Source organism: Scomber japonicus, chromosome 13 (genome assembly GCF_027409825.1).
Source record: "Scomber japonicus isolate fScoJap1 chromosome 13, fScoJap1.pri, whole genome shotgun sequence".
In the NCBI taxonomy this organism is placed as follows: domain Eukaryota; kingdom Metazoa; phylum Chordata; class Actinopteri; order Scombriformes; family Scombridae; genus Scomber; species Scomber japonicus.
Genome location: NC_070590.1, coordinates 1,301,658 through 1,326,657, shown reverse-complemented (window position 1 = coordinate 1,326,657; position 25,000 = coordinate 1,301,658). Strand labels below are relative to the sequence as shown.

The 25,000-nt window shown below is 43.5% G+C and overlaps 3 protein-coding genes across 3 annotated transcripts in view; 2 read left to right on the top strand and 1 right to left on the bottom strand.

Annotated features, from left to right (window-relative positions):
• Window positions 1-985, top strand: part of dub (duboraya) — a 21,814-nt gene extending 20,829 nt beyond the window's left edge. Inside the window, exon 8 of the mRNA XM_053332091.1 lies at window positions 716-985. Within this exon, the coding sequence (XP_053188066.1) occupies window positions 716-745 (30 nt within the window). The 3' untranslated portion in view covers window positions 746-985. The remainder of the gene's footprint in view (window positions 1-715) is intronic.
• A 5,692-nt stretch (window positions 986-6,677) lies between these two features.
• guca1d (guanylate cyclase activator 1d) lies at window positions 6,678-13,605 on the top strand. The gene is given in 5 exon segments (XM_053332090.1): window positions 6,678-6,816; window positions 6,819-6,871; window positions 10,565-10,714; window positions 12,655-12,742; window positions 13,481-13,605. Coding segments are annotated over 5 exon segments (555 nt in total).
• A 4,612-nt stretch (window positions 13,606-18,217) lies between these two features.
• The window catches only part of alg8 (ALG8 alpha-1,3-glucosyltransferase), a 13,111-nt gene continuing 6,328 nt past the window's right edge, over window positions 18,218-25,000 (bottom strand). Inside the window, exons 7-13 of the mRNA XM_053332219.1 lie at window positions 24,888-24,991; window positions 24,240-24,360; window positions 23,446-23,585; window positions 22,312-22,451; window positions 21,603-21,700; window positions 18,987-19,059; window positions 18,218-18,604 (exon numbers count right to left, since the gene is read on the bottom strand). Coding sequence (XP_053188194.1) covers window positions 18,382-18,604; window positions 18,987-19,059; window positions 21,603-21,700; window positions 22,312-22,451; window positions 23,446-23,585; window positions 24,240-24,360; window positions 24,888-24,991 — 899 coding nt within the window. The 3' untranslated portion in view covers window positions 18,218-18,381. The remainder of the gene's footprint in view (window positions 18,605-18,986; window positions 19,060-21,602; window positions 21,701-22,311; window positions 22,452-23,445; window positions 23,586-24,239; window positions 24,361-24,887; window positions 24,992-25,000) is intronic.

Genomic DNA, 25,000 nt, shown 5'->3' with positions numbered 1-25,000 from the left:
ATTATTATTACAGTTCATCATTATTAGTGATCTTCTCTCTCTCTTCTAACGAGCTCAGTTGTTTCTACTTAGTTTTTCGAGTGAAACGTTACGATAGGGTTAGGGTTAGTTACGATCAATGAAAGTCGACTTCGCTGCTTCACTCCAGCATTTCAAATGTTGGCCAGATGTTTTATTAACAAACTTTTAATTACGCTAAAAAAATGAGCAAAGTAGAATTTTTATATTTCCTTTATCACTGGAATAACAGTTTTATTTTGTTTGGTTTTTTTTAACCCTTAAACAGGCAGGAGTGGAAAATTACATGTAAAAAATCCCATTTTGATGTCACTAGTTATGTCATTTGCACCTAAAGTAAAACATTTCCTTCATATTTTTAATATATTTTGGATTTTATGAGTTGTATCTCCACCAGGATGCTTTGCCCTTATTAAGGTATAAAATGGTGATAATGGTAAAAACACTTAAATGTGTTATTTAACATAGTAAAGTGAAACATTCTGGTCATTAATATCACATTTTTATCATTTCTATCAAAGTATAGACCTAACTCAAGCTTCAATTCTACCAATTAAAGGCACATATACATTTAAACAACCACCTTAACCATCATGCTCCTTAAAGAGTCTCCTGGTGCACGCTGCCTGTTTAAGGGTTAATGAGAATTTACAATAATTTATCAACTAAGACAACTCTGTGTCTGTGTGCCCTGCAGGAGATGATGAGTGAGACTTCGGTCTTATGAGGAGTCGGACGTCCGGTGGAGTTGGAGCGCCGGCGTCACGGAGATCTACACGACAAACCTGCTTTACTACACGACACGCCGCCCTAACCTCTGACCTCTGACCTCTGGTGCCTAACCCACCCACCCATCTGCTCATGCCTACACCTGACCAAGCCGGGTGTCGTGTAGTAAACCGGGTATGTCGTGTTGATACTGCCTACGTGGAGCCACAAGGAGGCCCTTGCAGCGTTGGGGGGGAACCCCTGCAGTGTTGGGAGGGAACCCCCTCACCCTTGGGAGGGAACCCCTGTAGCGTTGGGGGGGAACCCCCGCAGCGTTGGGAGGGAACCCTTGCAGCGTTGGGCGGGAACCCCTGCAGTGTTGGGAGGGAACCCTTGTAGCGTTGGGAGGGAACCCCTGCAGCGCTGGGAGGGAGCCCTTGCAGCGCTGGGAGGGAACCCCTGTAGCGTTGGGAGGGTGCCCCTGTAGCGTTGGGAGGGAACCCTTGTAGCGTTGGGAGGGAGCCCTTGCAGCGCTGGGAGGGAGCCCTTGCAGCGCTGGGAGGGAACCCCTGTAGCGTTGGGAGGGTGCCCCTGTAGCGTTGGGAGGGAACCCTTGCAGTGTTGGGAGGGAACCCCTGTAGCGCTGGGAGGGAGCCCCTGTAGCGTTGGGAGGGAACCCCTGTAGCGCTGGGAGGGAGCCCCTGTAGCGTTGGGAGGGAACCCTTGTAGCGTTGGGAGGGAGCCCTTGCAGCGCTGGGAGGGAGCCCTTGCAGCGCTGGGAGGGAACCCCTGTAGCGTTGGGAGGGTGCCCCTGTAGCGTTGGGAGGGAACCCTTGCAGTGTTGGGAGGGAACCCCTGTAGCGCTGGGAGGGAGCCCCTGTAGCGTTGGGAGGGAACCCCTGTAGCGCTGGGAGGGAGCCCCTGTAGCGTTGGGAGGGAACACTTGCAGCGTTGGGAGGGAGCCCTTGCAGCGCTGGGAGGGAGCCCTTGCAGCGCTGGGAGGGAACCCCTGTAGCGTTGGGAGGGTGCCCCTGTAGCGTTGGGAGGGAACCCTTGCAGTGTTGGGAGGGAACCCCTGTAGCGCTGGGAGGGAGCCCCTGTAGCGTTGGGAGGGAACCCCTGTAGCGCTGGGAGGGAGCCCCTGTAGCGTTGGGAGGGAACACTTGCAGCGTTGGGAGGGAACCCCCACAGCGTTGCGAGGGAACCCCTTACAGCGTTGGGGGGGAGCCCCTGCAGCAGGAGGAAACCTGACTGAGACTTTTAGAAAGAATGAAGGTGCAGCTTTATTTCAGCTTGCGGCTCCGCTGAAAATAAATCATGATTGATGTGAATCTGTTTTACTTGTTTTTACACTGCAACGCTGGATTTTCCTTTTTATAAGAATGTGACTTTTTTCCATTTCAGTGTTTTCTGTCTGATATTGAAGCCGGTTTTGGGATCTGTACGTTTTATTTAAAACACTGGAGCTTGTTGAAAAGCTGTTAACTGGAGATGTTGTTTTGTTCTTGACACTGAAATTAAAATGCATATTTTTGCAATGCTGTAACGTCTGGTTTGATTTCAGTGACCTCTCCTGACATCACTTTCTGTTTAGCTTCTGTAGTTTGAGATTGAACCAAATCCAGAGCTGGAAACTCACTAAGTACATTTACACAAGTACTGCACTAAAGTACAGTTTGAGGTACTTAACTGTAGTATTTCCATGTGATGTTACTTTAAACTTCCACTCCCCTACATTTCAAATATTGTAGAAACATTATACTTTTAAAGCACATGACAATAACAGATAGATAGATAGATAGACAGATACAGTAGATCCTAAAATAGCCAAACATTTATTAATGACAGATGGGGGTTTTATGAATAACGTCGAATAACGTCACATAGAAACACGTATTACTCAAAAGACCTAAAAGTTGTACTAATAAAACAAATATATATATTTGGGCCATTCTACCGAGTTGGTGCAAAGTCAGGGTTGGAAAATTGTGCAAATTATATAACATCTAACTACATTTCTAGTAATTGTACATTTAATCCTCACATTGTATTTTCATTAAGTTTTGGAATATTTTCCTTTCCCAAAATGTGTCACTACCGAAACACACAACATATAGTACAATAAAAAGGTTTATATTAACTTGTTAATTATTATATCATAAATGTAATTTTTTGTAATTAAAATGTGTTCGGAGGTAAAACCAATAACAATTAAAATTTTGCCAATATTTTGAGCCTAATTTTTGAAATTCATTGGATTTTGAGCATAAACTTGATCATACTGTTTCCAAACTTCAGGATTCATTAGTTTTAATACACATGAAACCAAACACATAACATAACATCTGAGTTGATAATTCAATGTACTTCAGTTTTGAACATTTTTCGGTAGTGACGTCACAAATGATATCATATATATATATATATAAAATAAATAATATTAATAAAATACTTGGTGTGTAAAAAGTGACCTGACACCAAAATGTCTTTGTAATGAACGTCAGACAGCTGCTCTACTTACTGCAGACACATCAGCGCCGGCGGGGTCACGGCTCAGAGACGACGAGGACAACGAGGATTTCTCACAGCTGGCACGTCTCCATACGACCGACTCTTAATCTACTGAGGACTCGTACCTGGAAAAGACGCAGGAGGGAACCTGGCTGCCGCTGCTGCTTTTAAATCTGATTCTGGATAATCTGATTAATCCTCAGATAGCCTCACATCCAGCCTCACTGCTGCAGAGCACAGCGGAGCATCGTCTGAAAACAGAAGAATAAAAATCACTGAAGCTTCAGAGAGAAACGTTCAGCTGTTACTGAGCTCATAGAAAGAGATTCAAGTCTTTTATTAAAGATGTTTGTAGCTAACGTTAGCAAACTGCAGGAAAAGTAGAGTAAGATCCAATTTATGCTAACGTTAATCAGTCAGCTAACGTGTTGATGAAGATCAGCTGACTGATTTAACCTGAGCAGAAAGAGCTTAGAAGAAAGAAAGAAGATAAATATATATAATGTTTCCTACTCTTATATTGAGTTTAGGTTTTTATTCTAAATGCTCCAAAAACTTGATCCTGGAAGAACTGCAACAACCATTTAGCGTTAATCTGACAGGAATCGAGTCATTGATGCATCGTTCATGAACAATGACGATAAAGACAGTTTGGGTTAATATTGACCCAGCAGGACAGCTCCTACACTAGTACCATGAAAGTGGGAAATAAAGTTGTTTTAATTTGAAATACGAGCCACAGCTCAGCAAAGACGGTTTTAAGATGACATGTTGAGTTTAAAGTCGTCTCACTGGACTCAGACTCCGAACCCTTCAGGAGCGTCTATGTTCCCACAGACGTGTGCTTCCTGGTTCCTCTGTGAGGCCACTAGTGAAAGTCCTTCATTGGGCCGTCTCAGGTCGACCAGGCTTTCCTCCTCAGTGGGTCACAGCACGGCTTTGAGCTTTGGCAACCAGGCACTGATGGAGCCAAAGGTTCAAATTTCACAGATTTAAAACATTTAAATGTTGCAGTTGAATCCAATCAGCTGATTCCTGACTATCATGCTGGAGAGTAACATCGAGCTGACCCCAAACCTTCATCTCTATGGAAACTTTGATGATTAAAGCAGCTCTGATTAAACCCGCTGCTCTGATTCATTAACACGTCTCTTCTCAGTAAAGCTGCTGGCAGGTCGGCTCTGAGTTCAGAGTTCAGCTGAAACCACGTCAGCTTTTATTTCCACATGTTTGAAGGTGACGCTTTGCTTTGTTATCCTGCATGATGCAACATTTCACATACTTCATGTTGATTATCTTTATGGCAGCGATTTTTAATTATTGATTAAATTCCAGATTAATTGTTTTGTCAATAAAAATGTAAGAAAATAATTTTAAAATGTCTTTTCAACTCTGTCGACTGTCTGAAGAACCTTTTGTCTCTTGAACATGAACTCATCTTTAAAGAACAGCTTAGTTGTAGTTTTCTTTTCATCGTCTCCATGGTGACTGTATAGTGTTCAGTACTAATCAAGGCTTTCCTCCTAATACCTGAAACAAGAAAACTAAAACTACTTCATCACTTGTTAAACTCACGAAAACTAAACTGGAATAAAAAAGAGTTTAAATAAACCGATCACGTCGTCTTTGTCCACGCTGCGTTTCTTAAACTCGGCTTCTCCTCCTCGTGTTCCCTCCAGGTATATTTGTCGTGTTGAAACATTTTGCAGATGCTTCCCTACGAGGTTCTTTAGTGTTGCACAGATTGCAAACAGCTTGTGTTTTATCTGTCTGCCCACAACACCGACGGCTCATGATTCAAGATTCAAAAAATGTTATTGTCACATCGTAACAGGGCTCAAAGCTGTGGGATTCAAACAAACATGTCAGTGGTGTGGAACTTCTTCAGAGTAAATGAGATAAAACACAAGCCATCTGCAATCTATGCAACGGGAGCATCTGCAAAAAGTTTCAAATTAGATCAGAGAATTAAGACTTTACAGCCGATCTCACTAATTACATAAAATGCTAAATATCGGCCGATCAGATATAACCGATCAGATCAGCGTAAAGCCTGATAAAAACTAATCAATATTTTTCTGGAATAAAAACACAGAAGGAAAATGAGGAGTCTACTGATTCAGTGTCATCACAAAACAAATAACAAGTAATTAAAAAGCAGAAAAATGAGAAAAGTTAAAAAGTACACAAACCAACAATTATGTGCATCCAGATATTAATCAGTGAGTTTTACACCAAGGTGGGCTGCATGCTCTCCTGCTGCCTGAAGTCACATGATCACTAACCCAACCCAGCTGGGTGGCTGAAACACATCTGGATAAACTCACTGGTTATGTTTTATATGTGTTTATCTTTTTGAAAATGTTGTTTTGTGTGTTTTCTGATGAAGCTGCAAACTGAACCGTGTTGTTCTCATTATAAAGATGTTTCCTCTCTGTTGAGTCTGAACCTCCAGTCTGACTGAGGACCTCTAGAAGCTGCTTCCTGCTGAGCCACAATCAATCAGCTGTCTTCAACCATTTGATAAAATTAAAGGATCACTGCAACATTTTGGGAGCTCCACGTTAACTGGAGGTTAAAATGAATGAAACAGATCAGAGTTGTTGGACATCTGTGAAGGAGACGGTCTGATCTCCATGACGCGTGTCGGCCGCTGACCTCGGCAGCTCTGGGGAAACGACCTGTGTGGGAGTCTCATCGGGGAACCTCCGTGTGACCCAGGAGACCCAGAGGACTGAGTTATATAACCAGGACGGCAGCACAACCAAACCCTAACCTCGGCAGATAAAGCCTCTTGGCTCGGCCTCTGGCAGCAGAACCTGCAGCAGGCCAGCCTGATCTCCTTAGGGAGTTATTTTAGGTGCATCCTTGATTCTTCCTTGAGGACCTAAGAGGGTTAGAGAGTCCTGAGGTTTGCTCTCTGCATGCAGAGTCACTGCAGCCTGGATGTCAGCTGGCTCGCTGACTACCAAGCCACTGATTTATCATTCCTCTGCTGACTCTGAAGGCTCAAAGAAAAGGATTGTAAACCTTTATGAATCTCCTGCTGAGGTCATTTTTGTTCTTCTATCGGCATAAAGGACCCAAGAGAGGATTGTAAACCCTCAAATTAGCATCCTGGACTGTTGGACCGGTCTGTCCATCTCTTACTGAAGACTTCAAGAGAGAAGGACTGTAAACCTCTTTGTTCTGCTGCTGTGAAGGATCCAGCAGACTCCGGACCGCTCGACCAAGCTCCTGCTGCAAACCTTTGGAAGGGTAAACTTTATTAAGACCCTGCTTTCACATTAGATGAGGGTCCAACAGCAGGACTTCTGTAGTCTGCTTTCATTCATTGAGGATCCAGAGGCCTGAAGTCCTCGTCTGAGGTCTTCTGCCGCCTTCGTCTCTTCCTCCAGGTCTTCATCTTCTCCAGGTCTGGTTGTGTCTGGCCCGTCCTGATGGGGAACCACGGCTCCAACCTGGACGACATCCTGGCGGAGGACATGCACCACTGGTACAACAAGTTCATGAAGGAGTCTCCGTCGGGTCTCATCACGCTGTTCGAGCTGAAGGGTATCCTGGGCCTGAAGGGCATGAACGAGACGCCAACAGCTACGTGGATCAGGTGTTCTTCACCTTCGACATGGACGGGGTGAGAAGGGCCACACACACACACACACACACACACACACACACACACACACACACACACACACACCATCGAAATATTACAAGTTCATTTCTGTTTCGTGTATCTGCTGATACCCCCCCCCCCCCCAGCTTCTATTGAGCTTCAGCAGTGTGAGTTATTATAGTAACCATAGTAACCATAGTAACTATAGCAGTGTGAGTCATATCAGTGATATCTGACACATTTACAGTCTGTTTAGCATCATATCTCCTCTTAGTGTTTCCTGTTTCTCTGTGGTGGAAGTATAGTAACATAAAGACTTTGCTACTAAAAACTCTGTAACGCTGAAACATAGAAGATGAAGATTTGACTCATTCAGACTCTGAAGCTTCATATTAGCTTCACATCTACTTTATAATCCATGTTTCCACAGAAGGAGGATTTCTTTGTCACACTGCTCACAGCTGACAGATGTGAAACATTTTGACAATAAACTGACCTCTGACCTTTCTACTGAAGCCTGTGTGCTGGAGACATCACTAACTGTACTTCTATATTACTTTATATAAACTGAATGATAATATATGAAGCTCACAGGTTGCTCTGTTCAGCAGGAACTCATTCTCCTCATAAAATCAGTTTTTACTCGGATAAAATGTGTTTTCTTATAAATATTATCAGATCAAATGTGTGATGTCTCATTCTGGATTAAACTATCAGTAAATCAACAGACATCTGACACATATTTAGCTTTTTCCTGACCTTTCCACTCTGTCTCATGGTCTTCATCTGTGGTGTGAGTCTGCTCAGTTGTCATGGAGATGGTTTAGTTGTCATCACATGACCTCAGTATGAAATGTGTGTCATGTGATGGACTGAAGTTGTCAGTCTCACCTCGACGCACAGCAAGGGCTCTGGAACCAGTCTGGAACCAGTCTGGAACCAGTCTCCTCCAGAGGGGTTGGACTCTCTTCCACTCTGGAGTTGCCACTGGTGAGAGGCGCCGGGCAGGGGGGGCAATACTTATTGCCCCCCGGCTTGGTGCCTGTATGTTGGAGTTTACCCCGGTAGACGAGAGGGTAGCCTCCCTCCACCTTCGGGTGGGGGGGATCCTGACTGCTGTTTGTGCCTATGGTCCAAACAGCAGCTCAGAGTATCCACCCTTCTTGGACTCCTTGGAGGGGGTGCTGGAGAGTCTCCCTCTGGGGATTCCCTCGTTCTGCTGGGGGACTTCAACGCCCACGTTGGCAGCGACAGTGAGACCTGGAGGGGTGTGATTTACACTACTTTATATACAGTTAGCTAGTTTATACTACTTTATATACAGTTAGCTAGTTTATACTACTTTATATACAGTTAGCTAGTTTATACTACTTTATATACAGTTAGCTAGTTTATACTACTTTATATACAGTTAGCTAGTTTATACTACTTTATATACAGTTAGCTAGTTTATACTACTTTATATACAGTTAGCTAGTTTATACTACTTTATATACAGTTAGCTAGTTTATACTACTTTATATACAGTTAGCTAGTTTACACTACTTTATATACAGTTAGCTAGTTTATACTACTTTATATACAGTTAGCTAGTTTATACTACTTTATATACAGTTAGCTAGTTTACACTACTTTATATACAGTTAGCTAGTTTATACTACTTTATATACAGTTAGCTAGTTTAGTCCAGTGGTTCCCAACCTAGGGGTGGGGCCCCTCCAAAGGGTCAGCAGATAAATGTGAGGGCTGCTGAGATGATTAATGGGAAAGAAGAAAAAACAAAGTTCTGATTCACAAATGTGTTTTCAGTTTTTGGACTTTTTCTCTAATCTTTGATTTTTGCTGAAATATTGGATCATTTGAACATTTATTGAAATGAAAGCATGTGAGAAGTTTAGAGGGAAGAATCAGTATTTGGTGGAGCTGTTAACAACTCATAGACATCTGAAATGTGAGCCGACTGCACACTGCTGACTGGTTTCATCTTTAACAATGTGTATTTAAAAGCTTGTTATATTTTCCATTGTGTAAAATCTGCATCTGGAAAGTAACTAAAGCTGTTCAATAAATGTAGTGGAGTAGAAAGTAGCATCACATTCAGAGCCGTTGTGCAGCTTCAGGCCGAAGCAGCCCCGTGGTCTCTGTGACTAATTGGCTTACAGCTTTAGCACGCACAGCTATTATCTGACCGAGTGTTTATGGCGAGTTAAGTGGATTCAGAATCTGTGATGAAGTTCATTAAGGATGATCTGAGAGGTCAGGGATTGAACTTCACCAGGAAAAGGTCAGCTGGAGAACATTGGCTTCTTCATGAGTGTGTGTGTGTACAGTCCTCCTTCTGTGGAAACGTGGATTATAAAGTTGATGTGAAGCTAATATGAAGGAAGGAAGGAAGGAAGGAAGGGAGGAAGGAAGGAAGGAAGGAAGGAGAGATAAGCTAATATGACGCTTCAGAGTCTGAATGAGTCAAATCTTCATCTTCTATGTTTCAACGTTACAGTGTTTTTAGTAGCAAAGTCTTTTTGTTACTATACTTCCACCACAGAGAAACAGGAAACACTAAGAGGAGATATGATAGGAGGGAAGGAAGGAAAGGAGAGAAAGAAGGAAAGAAGGAAGAAGGAAGGAAAGGAGGTAGGAAGGAAGGAAGAAGGAAAGGAAACACTAAGAGGGAATTTGATGCTAAAAACACTGTAAATGTGTCAGATATCACTGATATGACTAACTCACGCTACTATAGTTACTATGGTTACTATGGTTGCTATGGTTACTATAATAACTCACACTGCTGAAGCTCAATAGAAGCTGATCAGAGACTTTACATGACTGAATCCTCCATCACTGAACACTGGAAGCACATTAGACATTGTCTTAAACCAGAGGAGTCAAACTCATTTTCATTCAAGGGCCACAAACAGCCCAATTTGATCTGATGTGGGCCGGATCATTAAAAAGATGGAAGGAAGGAAGGGAAGAAGGAAGGAAGGGAGGAAGGACAAAAGGAAGGGAGGAAGGACAAAAGGAAGGAAGGAAGGAAAAGAAGGAAGGCAGAAAGGAAGGAAGGTGAGAAGGAAAGATAAGGAGAAGGAAGAAAAGACAGGTGGAAGGAAGGAAAGAATAAAAGTGAGGAAGGAAGAAAGACAAGAAAGGAAAGGTTGGAAAAGAAGACAGGGGGAAAGGAAAGATAGAAGGATGGGTGGAAGGAAGGAAAAAAAGACAGGGAGGAAAGTGGGGCCGAAGTGGACCCCTCAGCAGGCCGGTTCTGGCCCACGGGCCGCATGTTTGACCCCCTTGTCTTAAACTAAACGAATATTAAGTGCTGTAATCGTTCCTCAGTCAGACTGTGATAGATCTGATCATTGATGGTTTAGATCCAAACATGAAGACTAATGTAGAAGACTCAGTTTGGTTTCATGGATCAATAAGAACGATCCTGTCTGTTTCCTGATGCTTGGTTTATATTCAGGAGTTCAGATGATGATCAGTTACTGAGTGATTTTAGGATGAAGCAGCATGTTTAAATCTTTTTTAACGTTAGCATCAATTCGATATTTGAGCTTCAGAACTGAAACTAAAGTTATTAAATGTTCACCAACACAAAGGTTAAATAATATCCACAGCTGAAGGAAAGTATTATTTAAAGGTTAGCAGTAGTAGAAGCTGAAGGTTTGTCTCAGAGTGTAACCGGCGTAACCGTCTGTCTCCCTGCAGGACGGCTACATCGACTTTGTGGAGTACATCGCTGCCATCAGTCTGATGCTGAAAGGAGAAATCAACCAGAAGCTAAAGTGGTATTTTAAACTGTTCGACCAGGACGGAAACGGAAAGATCGACAAAGAAGAACTGGAAACCATTTTCTCAGTAAGGAACTCACATCATCACACACACACATACACACACACACACACACACACACATACCTGTTTTTACTACCTGGTGGGGACCCTGACTGGGGTCCAGCCTTTCTAAAGGGTCTACAGACGTAATTTTAACTCCTAAATTCTTCATAATTCTGTTTGAACAAAAAAATGACTTGAAATATCAAAAACTCTCATAAATCTGAAACCTGAATGTTTCCCCCCTCGTTGGGACCCGTAATGCTAACGTCTATTAGCATACAATTGACATCACTGTTAGCCACAGTACAGTTCATATTCAGTATTTGAACAAATGTTGGATTGAAACCCTAAGGGTTAATCGCTACGCTAAAATGCTAATACGAAGCTAACATGCTAATATACACACTTACACACTTTGTCAGGAAAAGGTCCCCACACTGCAGTACCGTGTGTGACCTCTGGGGTTCACACACAGTCAGGAAAACCAGCCTTGTGGGGACCAGGCCCATCAGGAGGCTGTTTGCTATTGATTCCAATGCTCGTTACCATGGAAACCAGGAGTCGGTCCCCACAGGGTTGGTAATATGTCGGGTTAGGGTCCCCACCAGGATAGAAAAAATCAACACACACACAAACAGATAGATGTATTCTGTAGATATACTGATATACAGAGGTGGAGAGTAACTAAGTACATTTACTGTAGTACAGTTTGAGGTACTAGTACTCTACTGTAGTACAGTTAGAGGTACTAGTACTCTACTGAAGTACAGTTTGAGGTACTAGTACTTTACTGTAGTACAGTTAGAGGTACTAGTACTTTACTGTAGTACAGTTAGAGGTACTAGTACTTTACTGTAGTACAGTTAGAGGTACTAGTACTTTAATGCAGTACAGTTAGAGGTACTTGTACTTTACTGTAGTAGTTTTATCAGCTGACTGCTACGTTAGGACTAAACTAGCTCCATGTTTCATGAATCAGATGACCGTCGCTGCTTGGTTGGGTCTTTTAGGGTCTTTTAGGGTCTTTCAGGGTCTTTCAGGGTCTGTAGTGAACTGAACTCTGATCTCAGGTGAAGCTTTGACCTGATTCAGCAGAACGAGGCTCGGACACAGAACTGGATTAACTCTGAAATTAGCTGAGTGTTAATCTGCTGAATGAGATCTATGAGCAGACAGGAAGCTGCAGGAAGTGGGACGGGGGGGGGGGGGGGGGGGGGGTAGTGGTGGGTCTGACGCCATCGTCTCACCTACAAACCAAAGATAAGATCATCATCATCATTAAAGGGTTTAAATAAGAAAAATAAAGAGAAACACTTTATAGCTTCAATATTTATTAACATTAGTGTCAATTGGATATTTACATTTTACTACTGAAACTAAAACTCCTTTATATGTGTATGACAGAATATAAACTATATATTAAAATGGTCAAATGTTAAATGTTTTATTGACACAAGAAGAAAAGTAATAAAAAATAAACACGAGCAGCTTTTCATGAAACTTCAAATATAAAATAAAATAGTCTCATTTTTATTTAAATCAGGAATAAAACTATAAATCTGCTCAAACTGGAGGATAAATTCACATTAAATTAAGATTTAAACATCTTATATTCTGGTTCCAGCATCTTAAATGTGACAAACTGAAGACATCATAGTGGGTTAGGGAAAACTGGCATTCCCAACTTCTTCTTTTTAGGAAGACAATCAAGACAATCAGCACAAAATTAAACATTAAAAAAGGAAAAATAAACTTTAAATGGAAAACAGAGTATTAGAAATTTGGGAAATAGAAACTTAAAATGTAAAGTTCCTGATATGAAAAACGTCAATCTGAGAAACCTGCAGCTGATTCTGAGTTTAAAAGGTTTACAGGATAATGTCACTGACCTGATGATGTCACTGACCTGATGATGTCACTGACCTGATGATGTCACTGACCTGATGATGTCGCCCCCTGCAGGCCATACAGGACATCACACGGAACAGAGAGACCGACCCGGAGGACATCGTCTCGCTCATATTCGAGAAGATCGACGTTAACGGAGAAGGTGAAGAAAAGAAATCATGTTTAAAGGAACAGTTCACAGTTTTCCTCCCGTTCATCCTCCATTATTAGAAGATTAAACTAACGACACAAACTAAAAGTGATTATTTCATTATGGAAGATTTCAGGATTGGCACCATTTTATACCAAAAGACTGAATGCTCCTGAAAATGTCAAATGGTGTAACCACAAAAGAATGATAGATATTAAATGGTTCCTGATCTCCATGATTCTCCAGATTAGGGAGGGAGGGAGGGAGAAAGGAAAAGAGGAAGGGAGGAAGGAAGGAAGAAAGGGGGATGGAGGAAGGAAAGAAAGAAAGAGAGAAGGAAGGAAGGGAGGAAAGAAGGAAGGAAAGGAGGGAGGGGGGAGGGAAGGAGGGAGTGAGGAAGGAAGGGAGGACAGAAGAAAGGAAGGAAGGAATGAAAAAAGAAAGAAAGAAAGGAAGGAAGGAAGGAAGGGAGGAAGGAAGGACAGAAGAAAGAAAGAAAGGGAGGAAGGAAGGACAGAAGGAAGGAAGGAAGGGAGGGAGGAAGGACAGAAGGAAGGACAGATGGAAGGAAGGAAGAAAAAGTGGGCCGGATTGGATCCCTCGGCGGGCCGGTTCTGGCCCACGGGCCTCATGTTTGACCCCCCTGGTTTATTGGACTAAACCTCACCGACCCGTTCTCCTTTGTTGTGTACTGACCGTTTCAACTGTCTCTTGACCTTTGACCTTTGACCCCCCCCCCCCCCCCCCCAGGTGAGCTGACCCTGGAGGAGTTCATCGATGGCGCCAAAGACCACCCGGACATCATGGAGATGATGAAGAACCTGATGGACCTGACGCCGGTGCTCATGATCATCGTGGAGGGGAGGGCAGGCTGAGAGCAGCGGGGGACCACAAAGACCCCCCCCCACCGAGAAAAGACTTGCCCCCCCCCTGCCCCTCCCCCTCCTCCTCCCCTGACTGATCAGAGCGAGGCGGCGGCGCTGCTGGTGGACTGTGATTGGCCGGCCGTCCTCGTCAGGAAGAAACAGGAAGTCGTTTGAACTCTTTGATGACATCATGACATGGCATGACATCATGAACGTCTCCGGTCCTGAATCCTGAACCCTGAATCCTGAAGTATAAAAGACTAAAACACTGTGCTGCTCGCTCCGAGGAATCAACTCTTCTTCTTCTCTTCTGTCATCGTAACAGGAAACACTTCCTGTCATCGTAACAGGAAACACTTCCTGTCATCGTAACAGGAAACACTTCCTGTCATCGTAACAGGAAACACTTCCTGTCATCGTAACAGGAAACACTTCCTGTCATCGTAACAGGAAACACTTCCTGTCATCATAACAGGAAACACTTCCTAGGAATCATGTTGTATATATTTATCTTAGTGTCTGTTATCATATCCAGCTTTAACTCTGTCAGGGTGAGTTTAGTTTCTATTAAACTATCTATTATCTATTAACTATTAAAAACAGAAGTAATAATAATTAAAGGTGCAAGCAGCGACGAACGGTAGGAAGGAAGGAAGGAAGGAAGGTAGGAAGGAAGGACAGATGGAAGGAAGGAAAGTGGGCCGGATTGCAGGCCTCAGCGGGCCGGTTCTGGCCCACGGGCCGCATGTTTGACCTCCCTGCTCTACGAGGAGGACGAGTTCAGATACGATGCGTGGAAATCGCGAAAATGGCAGAAAAATCGGAAAAAAACGATTAAAAACGTCTGACTTCCTGTTGGAGTTACGATGTCGGTCCAAGAGACTTTATTGTTCGTCTTTAAACGATAAATCGTTTGTCTGTCAGTCTGGAGCGACGGGCTCAGGTCTGGGATGTGAGCGAATGTTTGTTTAGTAATTCATTAGATTCATTAGAGCCTTCGCAGGTTCAGCGCTCCGGCCCTAAAGATGAGAATTATAATAATATATAATAATGAGTTTGTGTGAAGATGCAGCCCAAAGTGCTTTTACAGAATAAGGTCAAAACAGAACGGCCAAAAAATATCATGAAAATTAACAAAAACCTGAAACTAGAGTCGTATTCAGACTGGGAATGGGCTGGAAGAGCAGTGCATGCTGAGAGAGCAGTGCATGCTGAGGGAGCAGGGTATGCTGGGGGAGCAGTGCATGCTGGGGGAGCAGTGCATGCTGGGAGAGCAGGGCATGCTGGGGGAGCAGGGCATGCTGAGGGAGCAGGGCATGCTGGGGGAGCAGTGCATGCTGGGGGAGCAGGGCATGCTGGGAGAGCAGGGCATGCTGGGGGAGCAGTGCATGCTGGGAGAGCAGGGCATGCTGGGGGAGCAGTGCATGCTGGGGGAGCAGGGAATACTGGGGGAGCAGGGCATGCTGGGGGAGCAGGGAATGCTGGGGGAGCAGTGTATGCTGGGAGAGCAGGGAATGGGCCGGTATGAGATTCTGGCAGGATGAGAACCATAAGCAAAAATATGGTGGTTACAGCTCTAAGAGACAGACGTGTTAATTTAACCTGAGTCTGTAATGACAGTGTGAGGGGTCGTGATGCTCTACACTGCAGCTGCACTTCCTGTCTCATACCTCAGGAGTGGTACGACAGAACATTTGGCGGTGAACACAGTTATCATCCCACGCCTAGTTCAGACTGGTTTGACTGGAAGCTGCAGGAGCTGAGAGCAGTGCATGCTGGGAGCTGATCCTCTTAAGGCAGCAGGTCAGACTTCATCAGAGCAGATTACAGACAGCAGCTCAGACTCAGCAGCAGAAACCAACGAGATAAACGAGACCAACGAGAACGAGACCAACCTAACCCTTCCAAACACAAACATTAAAAACTCGTCAATTATATTTTTATATTTATTAAAAAAATTAAAAAAACTGCTGAAGGTCGATAAATTAAATTGATCTGAGGTGTTTAAACTCCTCTGGAACCGAGACGAACCTCGTTATCGTCGTAACATTGCATTTATTAGCATTAAATCGTAAACAAAGAAACTGTCTGACGATGTTTGTACGAACAAAACACGACAACATTTATTTTTATTAACTGTTTTTTCCATCAGTGGTTAAACTGGTTTTAACTGGTTTTCTGGGTCACGGCTGGACGATAAATCCTTTTTAATATCGTAATATCGCGATTTAGCATCAAGAGTCTCTTCCTGCTTCTAACGTCTGAATTACAGTAAAATGATTTTCTGAACTCAACAGTTTTATTATCTGCTTTTATTACTGACCGTCATCGGCTCGCTCCTGCTCTGCTCATCAGCGTCCATCAGTTAATACTAGGGCTGTCAAACGATTAATTTTTAATTGAGATTAATCGCAGAATTTCCAGTTAATCGCGATTAATGGCGTTTTGAATTGCATGTTTAAAATCCTGTTATTTTCCATTTGAAGGCAGTTTTAAGCCCATAATGTAAAGCATTTCTTACCAGAGTGTCTTAACTGGGAATCAATCACGGCTCTGCTGCGACTCCCACACTCCAAAATGGTCCTTTGGTGGAGCTGAGGCTGGCTTGGCTGCACCTGGGTGTTTAGCGTGGAGGTGCTAACTCAAACTCCACGTACTCCGGTGGTAGTTAAACTCCGTTTGACACAGGTTGCATTTTACTTTTGACTTGTCAACTGAAGCGTCTGGAAGTGTTTTAAAGTTAAACAAGCCGTTCAAAAGTCCAGTAGCTCTCTTACTTTCCATCAGCGCGGTAGGTTTACTGCAGGAGGCCACTTCAAAGCATAGCGCTACAGCTAGAGGAGCCGTCTACGGGGGAGTAGAAGGGACAAAAAGGCTTGCTACATTAAAATGAGATTTAAAAACATTAACGCGTTATGGATTGCATTAATCTAATCACGATTAACTATGGAAATTCTGCAATTAATCTCGATTAAACAAATTAATCGTTTGACAGCCCTACTTTTAACGTTAACAGTTTCAGTCTTCAACTTTAAATTGGATTAAAACAACAGACAGAAAATCTTTAATTTAAAACTCAAATGTTTCCACTTTATTAAATATTCAAACTTTTTTAGCTTTCGTCACTTTTTCTTTTCTTCCATTTCTCAAAAGTTAAACATTTAAACTCTTACTTTGTTAGTTTTGCTCCTTTAATTTAACTTTAATGTATTTTATTTTTTTATTGAGTGGGTTAGCGTGACAGGAAACAGGAAGTGAGGTCGGTCTCTGACGTTGAACTGAATGATTTGAGTGTTTTGAACTTTTTACTTTTATACGGTGAGCGGAGAGTTAAACAAACCTTCACTAGAACTTTATCTCCTCTTTCTTTCTCCTCTTTGTGCAATAGATTAAAAGAAGTTCATTAACATCTCATGTTATGTTGTTGCCTTATCAATAAAGTTTTTAAACAAACTGCTGCAGATGTTTGAATCCAGATGTTGAAAAAAAGAAAAATTCAGTCAAATAAAATAAAAAGGTTCATTTTTATTGTTTTTTGAACATTTATGAAGAAAAACAGACGACATGTTTTATTTATCAACAAACTGAGTTAAAGTTCAGATGCTGAAGTTAGAAAAATAAATTTATTTATTTAAAAAAAAAAACAATTCTTTTATTTTGAATAAATTATGTAAAACTGAAAAAATAAGATTTGAATAAAAAATAAAAAAAATGAATAAAGAATTCGTAAATTTTTTTTTTAAATAAATTATTGCATTTTTTCTAACCGGGACAAATACATTAATTATTTTCATCCAAATAGTTTTTTTTATTTTAAATCTTATTTTTTCAGATTTCTGACCCTGATTTTACTTTGTGGGGGAAACAAGAGAAGTAATTTATTCAAAATAAAATCATTAATTTTTTTTAAAAATGAATTCTTTTATTTTCTAACTTCAGCATCTAAACTTTAACTCAGTTTCTCTGTTTGTGAATAAAACATGTCGTCTGTTTGTCTCCATATTATTATTTTCATCCAAATGTTTTTATTCTTCTCAACGATGAAGGAGGCGTCGCTCTGTTCCCCAAAAACAAACTCAGGCTCAGAAATATGGAACTGAACAAATAAGATTGGAAATTAAAAAAAAAAAAAAAAAAATACAAATAAAAAAATTGGATGAAAATAAATATTTTTTTCAAAATAAAATAATTCCTTTTTTTTTTTTTAACTTCAGTATCAAACCTTTAACTTCCAGTTTCTCTTCTTGGAATGAAGAAAACTTCTGACGTCGATTCAGCTCCTAAAAAATATATAAAAAAACTTCCTGTTTGAAAAAGTTTGATTGTTTTTGTTCCAAGTTTATTTCAAACAGGAAGTAGATCTCCAGCGTTGGTCACATGTTTCAAACAGGAAGTAGATCTCCAGCGTTGGTCACATGATCAGTTTCAGTCCACAAAGAGTTCAGAGTTCAGACAGGAAACGTCTTTCAGTCGGTCGCTGATCAGCTGATATCACAGCTGTGATGATGATGATGTCCTTCCTCCTTTTCTCGCCTCTCTTCCTTCCTTCCTTCCTTCCTTCCTTCCTTCCTTCCTTCCTTCCTTCCTTCCTTCCCTCCATCTTTTTAATGAAATCGTCTCTTTGACTCCGACGCTGGAACATCAGCAGGAATGTGTTCAGTGTTCAACAGGAAGAAGAGTCTGAGTGTTTCTGCTCAGGACGGCGGTGCTGTTGAGGGGGGGGCGGGGGGGGTGTTGACCTGTGACCTTTGACCTCTGACCTGCAGGAACCCCTAACCCGACCCCTCACAGCTGTTTGGGTTTGTGGCTGGTCAGCAGAGTGGCGTACAGACGCAGGAAGCAGTAGCAGACGCCCAGCGCGCAGTACCCCGAGGTGGCCAGCAGGGGGAGGAAGGGCAGCGTCTGTCTCCACGGCGACAGAGGGAACGCCACCTCGCAGGCGATCGCCACGGCAACCAGGCCGGCCAGGTAGAAGACCTCAAGAGGACGGAGCAGAGCGCCGCGGCCGCTGAGACCGGACAGGAAACAGAATCATTTACAACAATAAAATGTGATTAAAGTTGATTTTAACTGTTTTTAGGTTTTAATGTGAAACTGAAAGTTTTTTTATCACTTGTGAAGAGGGAAGGAAGGAAGGACAGAAGGAAGGAAGGAAGGAAGGAAGGACAGAAGGAAGGGAGGGCGGAATGGAAAAGAGGAAGAGAGGAAGGAGAGAGGAAAGGAAGGAAGGAAGGAAGTAAGGAAGGAAGGAAAGGAGGGAGGAAAGGAAGGCAGAGAGGAAAGGAAAAGAGGAAGGAAGGAAGGACAAGTAAGAAAGAAGGGAGGAAAGGAGGAAAGAAAGAAGGGAGGAAAGGACAGAAGGAAGGAAGGAAAGTGAAAGTTTTTATTACCTGTGAAGTTTCCTCAGAGCGACGAACGAGAAGATCGTAAAAGTCAGCATCAACACGACTTTGATGGGAAACTCTGAAAAAAACACAAATATAAATAAAATATTAATTAATTAAACTAGAAGCTGAACTTTCGGTTTAAGGGTCAGAAGGGAGGGAGGAAAGGAAAGGAAAGAAGGAAGGGAGGACCGAGGAAAGAAGGATGGAAGGAAGGTAGGAACTTTCACTTTAAGGTTCAGTAATAATAAGATGATGAGTCAGTTAAAATAGATTTAAAAGCAGCATCAGGTTTGTTAAAATGTAAGGAAGGAAAGGAGGGAAGGAAAGAAAGGAGGAGGAATGAAAGGATGGAGGAAGGAAGGAGGGAAGGAAGAAGGGTGGAAGGAAGGAGGGAAGGAAGGTAGGAAGGACAGATGGAAGGATGGAAGGAAGGAAGGGAGAAAGAAGTAAGGACAGGAGGGAGGAAGAAAGGAAGGAAGGAAGAAAAGAAGGAAAGATGGAAAGAAGGAAGGAAGGAAGGAAGAGAGGGAGGAAGGAAGGAAGGGAGGACGGCACAAAGGTTCTAGATAAATTCAGATTGAACTCCGCAGCAAGACATCATGGAGGTTACGCCCAGTTCAATATAATCAATATATTAAAAAAAGATCAATAAGAGAGTCAAGGAAGGAAGGAAGGAATGAAGCAAGGAAGGGTGGAAGAGGAAGGAAAGGAGGAAAGAAGGAAAGAAAGAAAGGACAGAAGGAAGGAAGGAAGGAAGGAAGGAAGGAAGGAAGGAAGGAAAGAAAGAAAGGACAGAAGGAAGGAAGGAAGGAAGGGACTGAATTCAGACTGAACTCCGCAGCAAGACATCATGGAGGTTACGCCCAGTTCAATATAATCAATATATTAAAAAAAGATCAATAAGAGAGTCAAGGAAGGAAGGAAGGAAGGAAGCAAGGAAGGGTGGAAGAGGAAGGAAAGGAGGAAAGGAGGAAGGAAGGAAAGAAGGAAAGAAAGAAAGGACAGACGGAAGGAAGGAGGGAAGGAAGGGACTGAATTCAGACTGAACTCCGCAGCAAGACATCATGGAGGTTACGCCCAGTTCAATATAATCAATATATTAAAAACGATCAATAAGAGAGTCAAGGAAGGAAGGAAGGAAGGAAGGAAGGAAGGGTGGAAGAGGAAGGAAGGAAAGAAGGAAAGAAAGAAAGGACAGAAGGAATGAAGGAAGGAAGGAAGGAAGGGACTGAATTCAGACTGAACTCCGCAGCAAGACATCATGGAGGTTACGCCCAGTTCAATATAATCAATATATTAAAAAAAGATCAATAAGAGAGTCAAGGAAGCCAGGAAGGAAGGAAGGAAGGAAGGAAGGAAGGAAGGAAGGAAGGGTGGAAGAGGAAGGAAAGGAGGAAAGGAGGAAGGAAGGAAAGAAAGAAAGGACAGAAGGAAGGAAGGAAGGAAGGAAGGGACTGAATTCAGACTGAACTCCGCAGCAAGACATCATGGAGGTTACGCCCAGTTCAATATAATCAATATATTAAAAAAAGATCAATAAGAGAGTCAAGGAAGGAAGGAAGGAAGGAAGGAAGGAAGGGTGGAAGAGGAAGGAAGGAAGGAAGGAAAGAAAGAAAGGACAGAAGGAAGGAAGGAAGGAAGGAAGGGACTGAATTCAGACTGAACTCCGCAGCAAGACATCATGGAGGTTACGCCCAGTTCAATATAATCAATATATTAAAAAAAGATCAATAAGAGAGTCAAGGAAGGAAGGAAGGAAGGAAGGAAGGGTGGAAGAGGAAGGAAAGGAGGAAAGGAGGAAGGAAGGAAAGAAAGAAAGGACAGAAGGAAGGAAGGAAGGAAGGGACTGAATTCAGACTGAACTCCGCAGCAAGACATCATGGAGGTTACGCCCAGTTCAATATAATCAATATATTAAAAAAAGATCAATAAGAGAGTCAAGGAAGGAAGGAAGGAAGGAAGGAAGGGTGGAAGAGGAAGGAAAGGAGGAAAGGAGGAAGGAAGGAAAGAAGGAAAGAAAGAAAGGACAGAAAGAAGGAAGGAAGGAAGGAAGGGACTGAATTCAGACTGAACTCCGCAGCAAGACATCATGGAGGTTACGCCCAGTTCAATATAATCAATATATTAAAAAAAGATCAATAAGAGAGTCAAGGAAGGAAGGAAGGAAGGAAGGAAGGAAGGGTGGAAGAGGAAGGAAAGGAGGAAAGGAGGAAATAAGGAAAGAAGGAAAGAAAGAAAGGACAGAAGGAAGGAAGGGACTGAATTCAGACTGAACTCCGCAGCAAGACATCATGGAGGTTACGCCCAGTTCAATATAATCAATATATTAAAAAAAGATCAATAAGAGAGTCAAGGAAGGAAGGAAGGAAGGGTGGAAGAGGAAGGAAAGGAGGAAAGGAGGAAGGAAGGAAAGAAGGAAAGAAAGAAAGGACAGAAGGAAGGAAGGAGGGAAGGAAGGGACTGAATTCAGACTGAACTCCGCAGCAAGACATCATGGAGGTTACGCCCAGTTCAATATAATCAATATATTAAAAAAAGATCAATAAGAGAGTCAAGGAAGGAAGGAAGGAAGGGTGGAAGAGGAAGGAAAGGAGGAAAGGAGGAAGGAAGGAGGTTTACCTGCAGGTGTGAAGAGCAGCGGGAACAGCGAGTAATGGCCCGTAGCGCTCAGCATCAGGAATATCCCAGCATCCTCTCTGCTTTCCACCGCCAGGAAGCTTCCAGAAGAAACAACAGGAAGTTTAAATGTTGCAGCAGCTTCAGTTTAACCTCAGTGATAATTCCTACTGTCCACACTGACCCTGAACGCAACTCAGTAACATGAGCTCTGATCATGTGATAATTCCCACTGTCCACACTGACCCTGAACGCACCTCAGAATAATTCCTACTGTCCACACTGACCCTGAACGCAACTAAGAATAATTCCTACTGTCCACACTGACCCTGAACGCAACTCACTGACATGATGAGCTCTGATCACGTGATAATTCCCACTGTCCACACTGACCCTGAACGCAACTCAGAATAATTCCTACTGTCCACACTGACCCTGAACGCAACTAAGAGATGAAGACAATCTGCAGTCTGAACTTTAAATGAATCAGTCGGTGAGGCTGATAAGGAATCAATCAGCTTATTTATTTTAACATTTTAAGCCTGATTAAAAGACATCAAACCTTCCCAGTACCTTCAAAATAAAAGCATTCACCAGTACTCAAATTGTCTCTGTGTGTGTGTCTGTGTGTGTATTACTATGTGTGTGTGTGTGTGTGTGTACCTGAGAGGCAGGATGGCGATGTGGAGTGTGTGTGTGTGTGTGTGTGTACCTGAGAGGCAGGATGGCGATGAGGACGGCCTTCTCATGAACGTGCCAGCCGAACATGAAGGAGGCGAGAGCGCAGACCAGCAGGCAGCGCAGGAACCCTCGAGCACCTCGAGGACGGAGCCAGATGGAGCCGAGCGCCGGCTGCAAGGAAGAGAGGAAGGAAGGGAGGAAGGAAGGGAGGAAGGAAGGGAGGAAGGAAGAGAGACACGAGAGGAAGGAAGAGAGGAAGGAAGGGAGACACAAGAGAGAGCTGAACTTTAACCTGGATTAATGAAGGATTATCTCCTCCGTTCATGAACAGTTTCTTTAGTTTAGTATTGTTGGAATTATTGTATATAAGTTATCTCATATTTACCCCTTTCTATAATCATTAATCTTTATAGTCTACAAGCATGCTGTTTTAAAGTTGTTTTTCAGGACCTGTGACCCTGCTCAGGAAGTCTCCGAAGTGTGTGTGTCCACCTGAGACCAATATGTGACCGATTTGTGACCGATTTGTGACCCCTACCCTTTAGAGCAGAAATCCTGAAACCAATAAAAAGAAAGGGTTCGGCAAGGTTTGCTCAGAGCGGGTTGGAGATTGAAACTGAGCAGATCTCTGTCCGTTCTCCTTGCAAGTAGAAACTCTAATCCTGTTGTCTTGTCTTCCTTTGTCTGATATTTTAAGTGTTTTAGGTTGCCTGAACCTGACAAGTATTTTCTACTGCTGCCCTCACACATGAGGATCTTTAGGGAGTGAAAATAAAGATGTTTTAAACCAGGCGGGGAGTTCCGGTCCTCTGAAATGAAGCCAACCAGGAAGTAACTTAGAGCTGCATTCTACCAAAAGGCCACCAGGGGGCGACCGTCTCTATACAAGTCAATGGAGAATTCACCAACTTCTCACTTGATTTCTAACCTCAGTAAACGTTTTCAAAATGTGTTTATGGTCTCAATCGCTAGTTTAAAGCCTTCTTCAATGCAGTATGATGTTCATTTGGGACATTTTGGCCTCCCTGATTTTATATGTGACGATAAAGCAGGGTATGCATTAGGGCGTGGCTACGTCCTGATTGACAGGTTGATTGACCAATGTCCTCCAGATCCAGCCCTGGCAAAGGAAACATGAAGGAAGGATGAAGGAGTGAAGTCTGACCATGATGGACAGCAGAGTGCAGACGAGTGTGACGGAGGGAGAGACGGACGGCAGGACCGAGTGCTGGAACTCCTGAACCAGTCCTCCCGTCATGGAGGCTCGAGGAAGTCCGGCTTCCTGCAGCAGCTTCAGGCGGAGTCCTGCAGAACAGCATCAAGCAGAGTGTGAGAGGAGAGTTCCTTCCTTCCTTCCTTCCTCCTTCCTTCCTTCCTCCCTCCTTTCCTTCCCTCCTTCTGTCCTCCCTCCTTTCCTTCCTTCCTTCCTTCCTTCCTCCCTCCTTTCCTTCCCTCCTTCTGTCCTCCCTCTTTTCCTTCCTTCCTCCCTCCTCTATCACCTGGAGGAGACACTGACTCCTTCCTTCCTTCCTTCCTTCCTCCTTTCCTTCCTTCCCTCCTTCTGTCCTCCCTCTTTTCCTTCCTTCCTTCCTTCTTCCCTCCTTTCCTTCCTTCTTTCCGTCCACCTTCCTCTATCAGCTGGAGGAGAGTCTGACTCCTTCCTTCCTCCCTCCCTCCCTTCCTTCCTTCCTTCCTCCCTCCTTTCCTTCCCTCCTTCCTCCCTCCTTTCCTTCCTTCTTTCCGTCCTCCCTCCTCTATCATCTGGAGGAGAGTCTGACTATCAGCTGGAGGAGAGTCTGACTATCATCTGGAGGAGAGTCTGACTATCAGCTGGAGGAGAGTCTGACTATCAGCTGAAAGAGAGACAGACTATCATCTGGAGGAGAGTCTGACTATCAGCTGGAGGAGAGACTGACTATCAGCTGGAGGAGAGTCTGACTATCGGCTGGAGAGACTCACCGAGGGTCACCAGGGTCTTGTCCAGCAGGTTGTAGAGGGCCCAGACGTTCGGGGCCCAGTAGGCGTGACAGAGACCTCGTTTAAAGGGGAAGAGACGAGAGAGGACCTGAGGGAGCTGACCCTGCAAACACAAACACAACACCATCAGGATCTATCTACACCAGGGGGGTCAAACATGCGGCCCGTGGGCCAGAACCGGCCCGCCATAGGGTGCAGTCCGGCCCACTTTCCTTCCTGTGTTCTTTTCCTTCCATCCATCTGTCCTTCCTACGTTCCTTTTATCCTTCCTTCCTTCCTTTCTTCCCTCCCTTTCTTCCATCTGTCCTTCCTTCCTTCTGTCCTACTTACCTTTCTTCCCTCCTTCCCTCCTTCCCTTCTTATTTCCTTCCTTCCCTTCTTATTTCCTTCCTTCCCTTCTTATTTCCTTCATTTCTTCCCTCCCTTTCTTCCATCTGTCCGTCCTTCCATCTTTCCAGATGGGCCGGATTGCAGCCCTCGGCAGGCCGGTTCTGGCCCACGGGCCGCATGTTTGACCCCCCTGATACAGACCTTATAGCTGCAGAGATGTACTACATTAATCTTGGGTATGTGATGGAGCAGGACCCTGAGCCAGAGGTCTGGGGGTCTGGAGGTCTCAGACTAACTCACCATGGCGATGAAGGGGCCGAAGGACAGAGCGCAGACGGAGATGACGATGCTTCCCAGAGCGATGAGACGCAGCGGACTGAAGCTGCTCCACCGGACCGAACCATCTGCACACA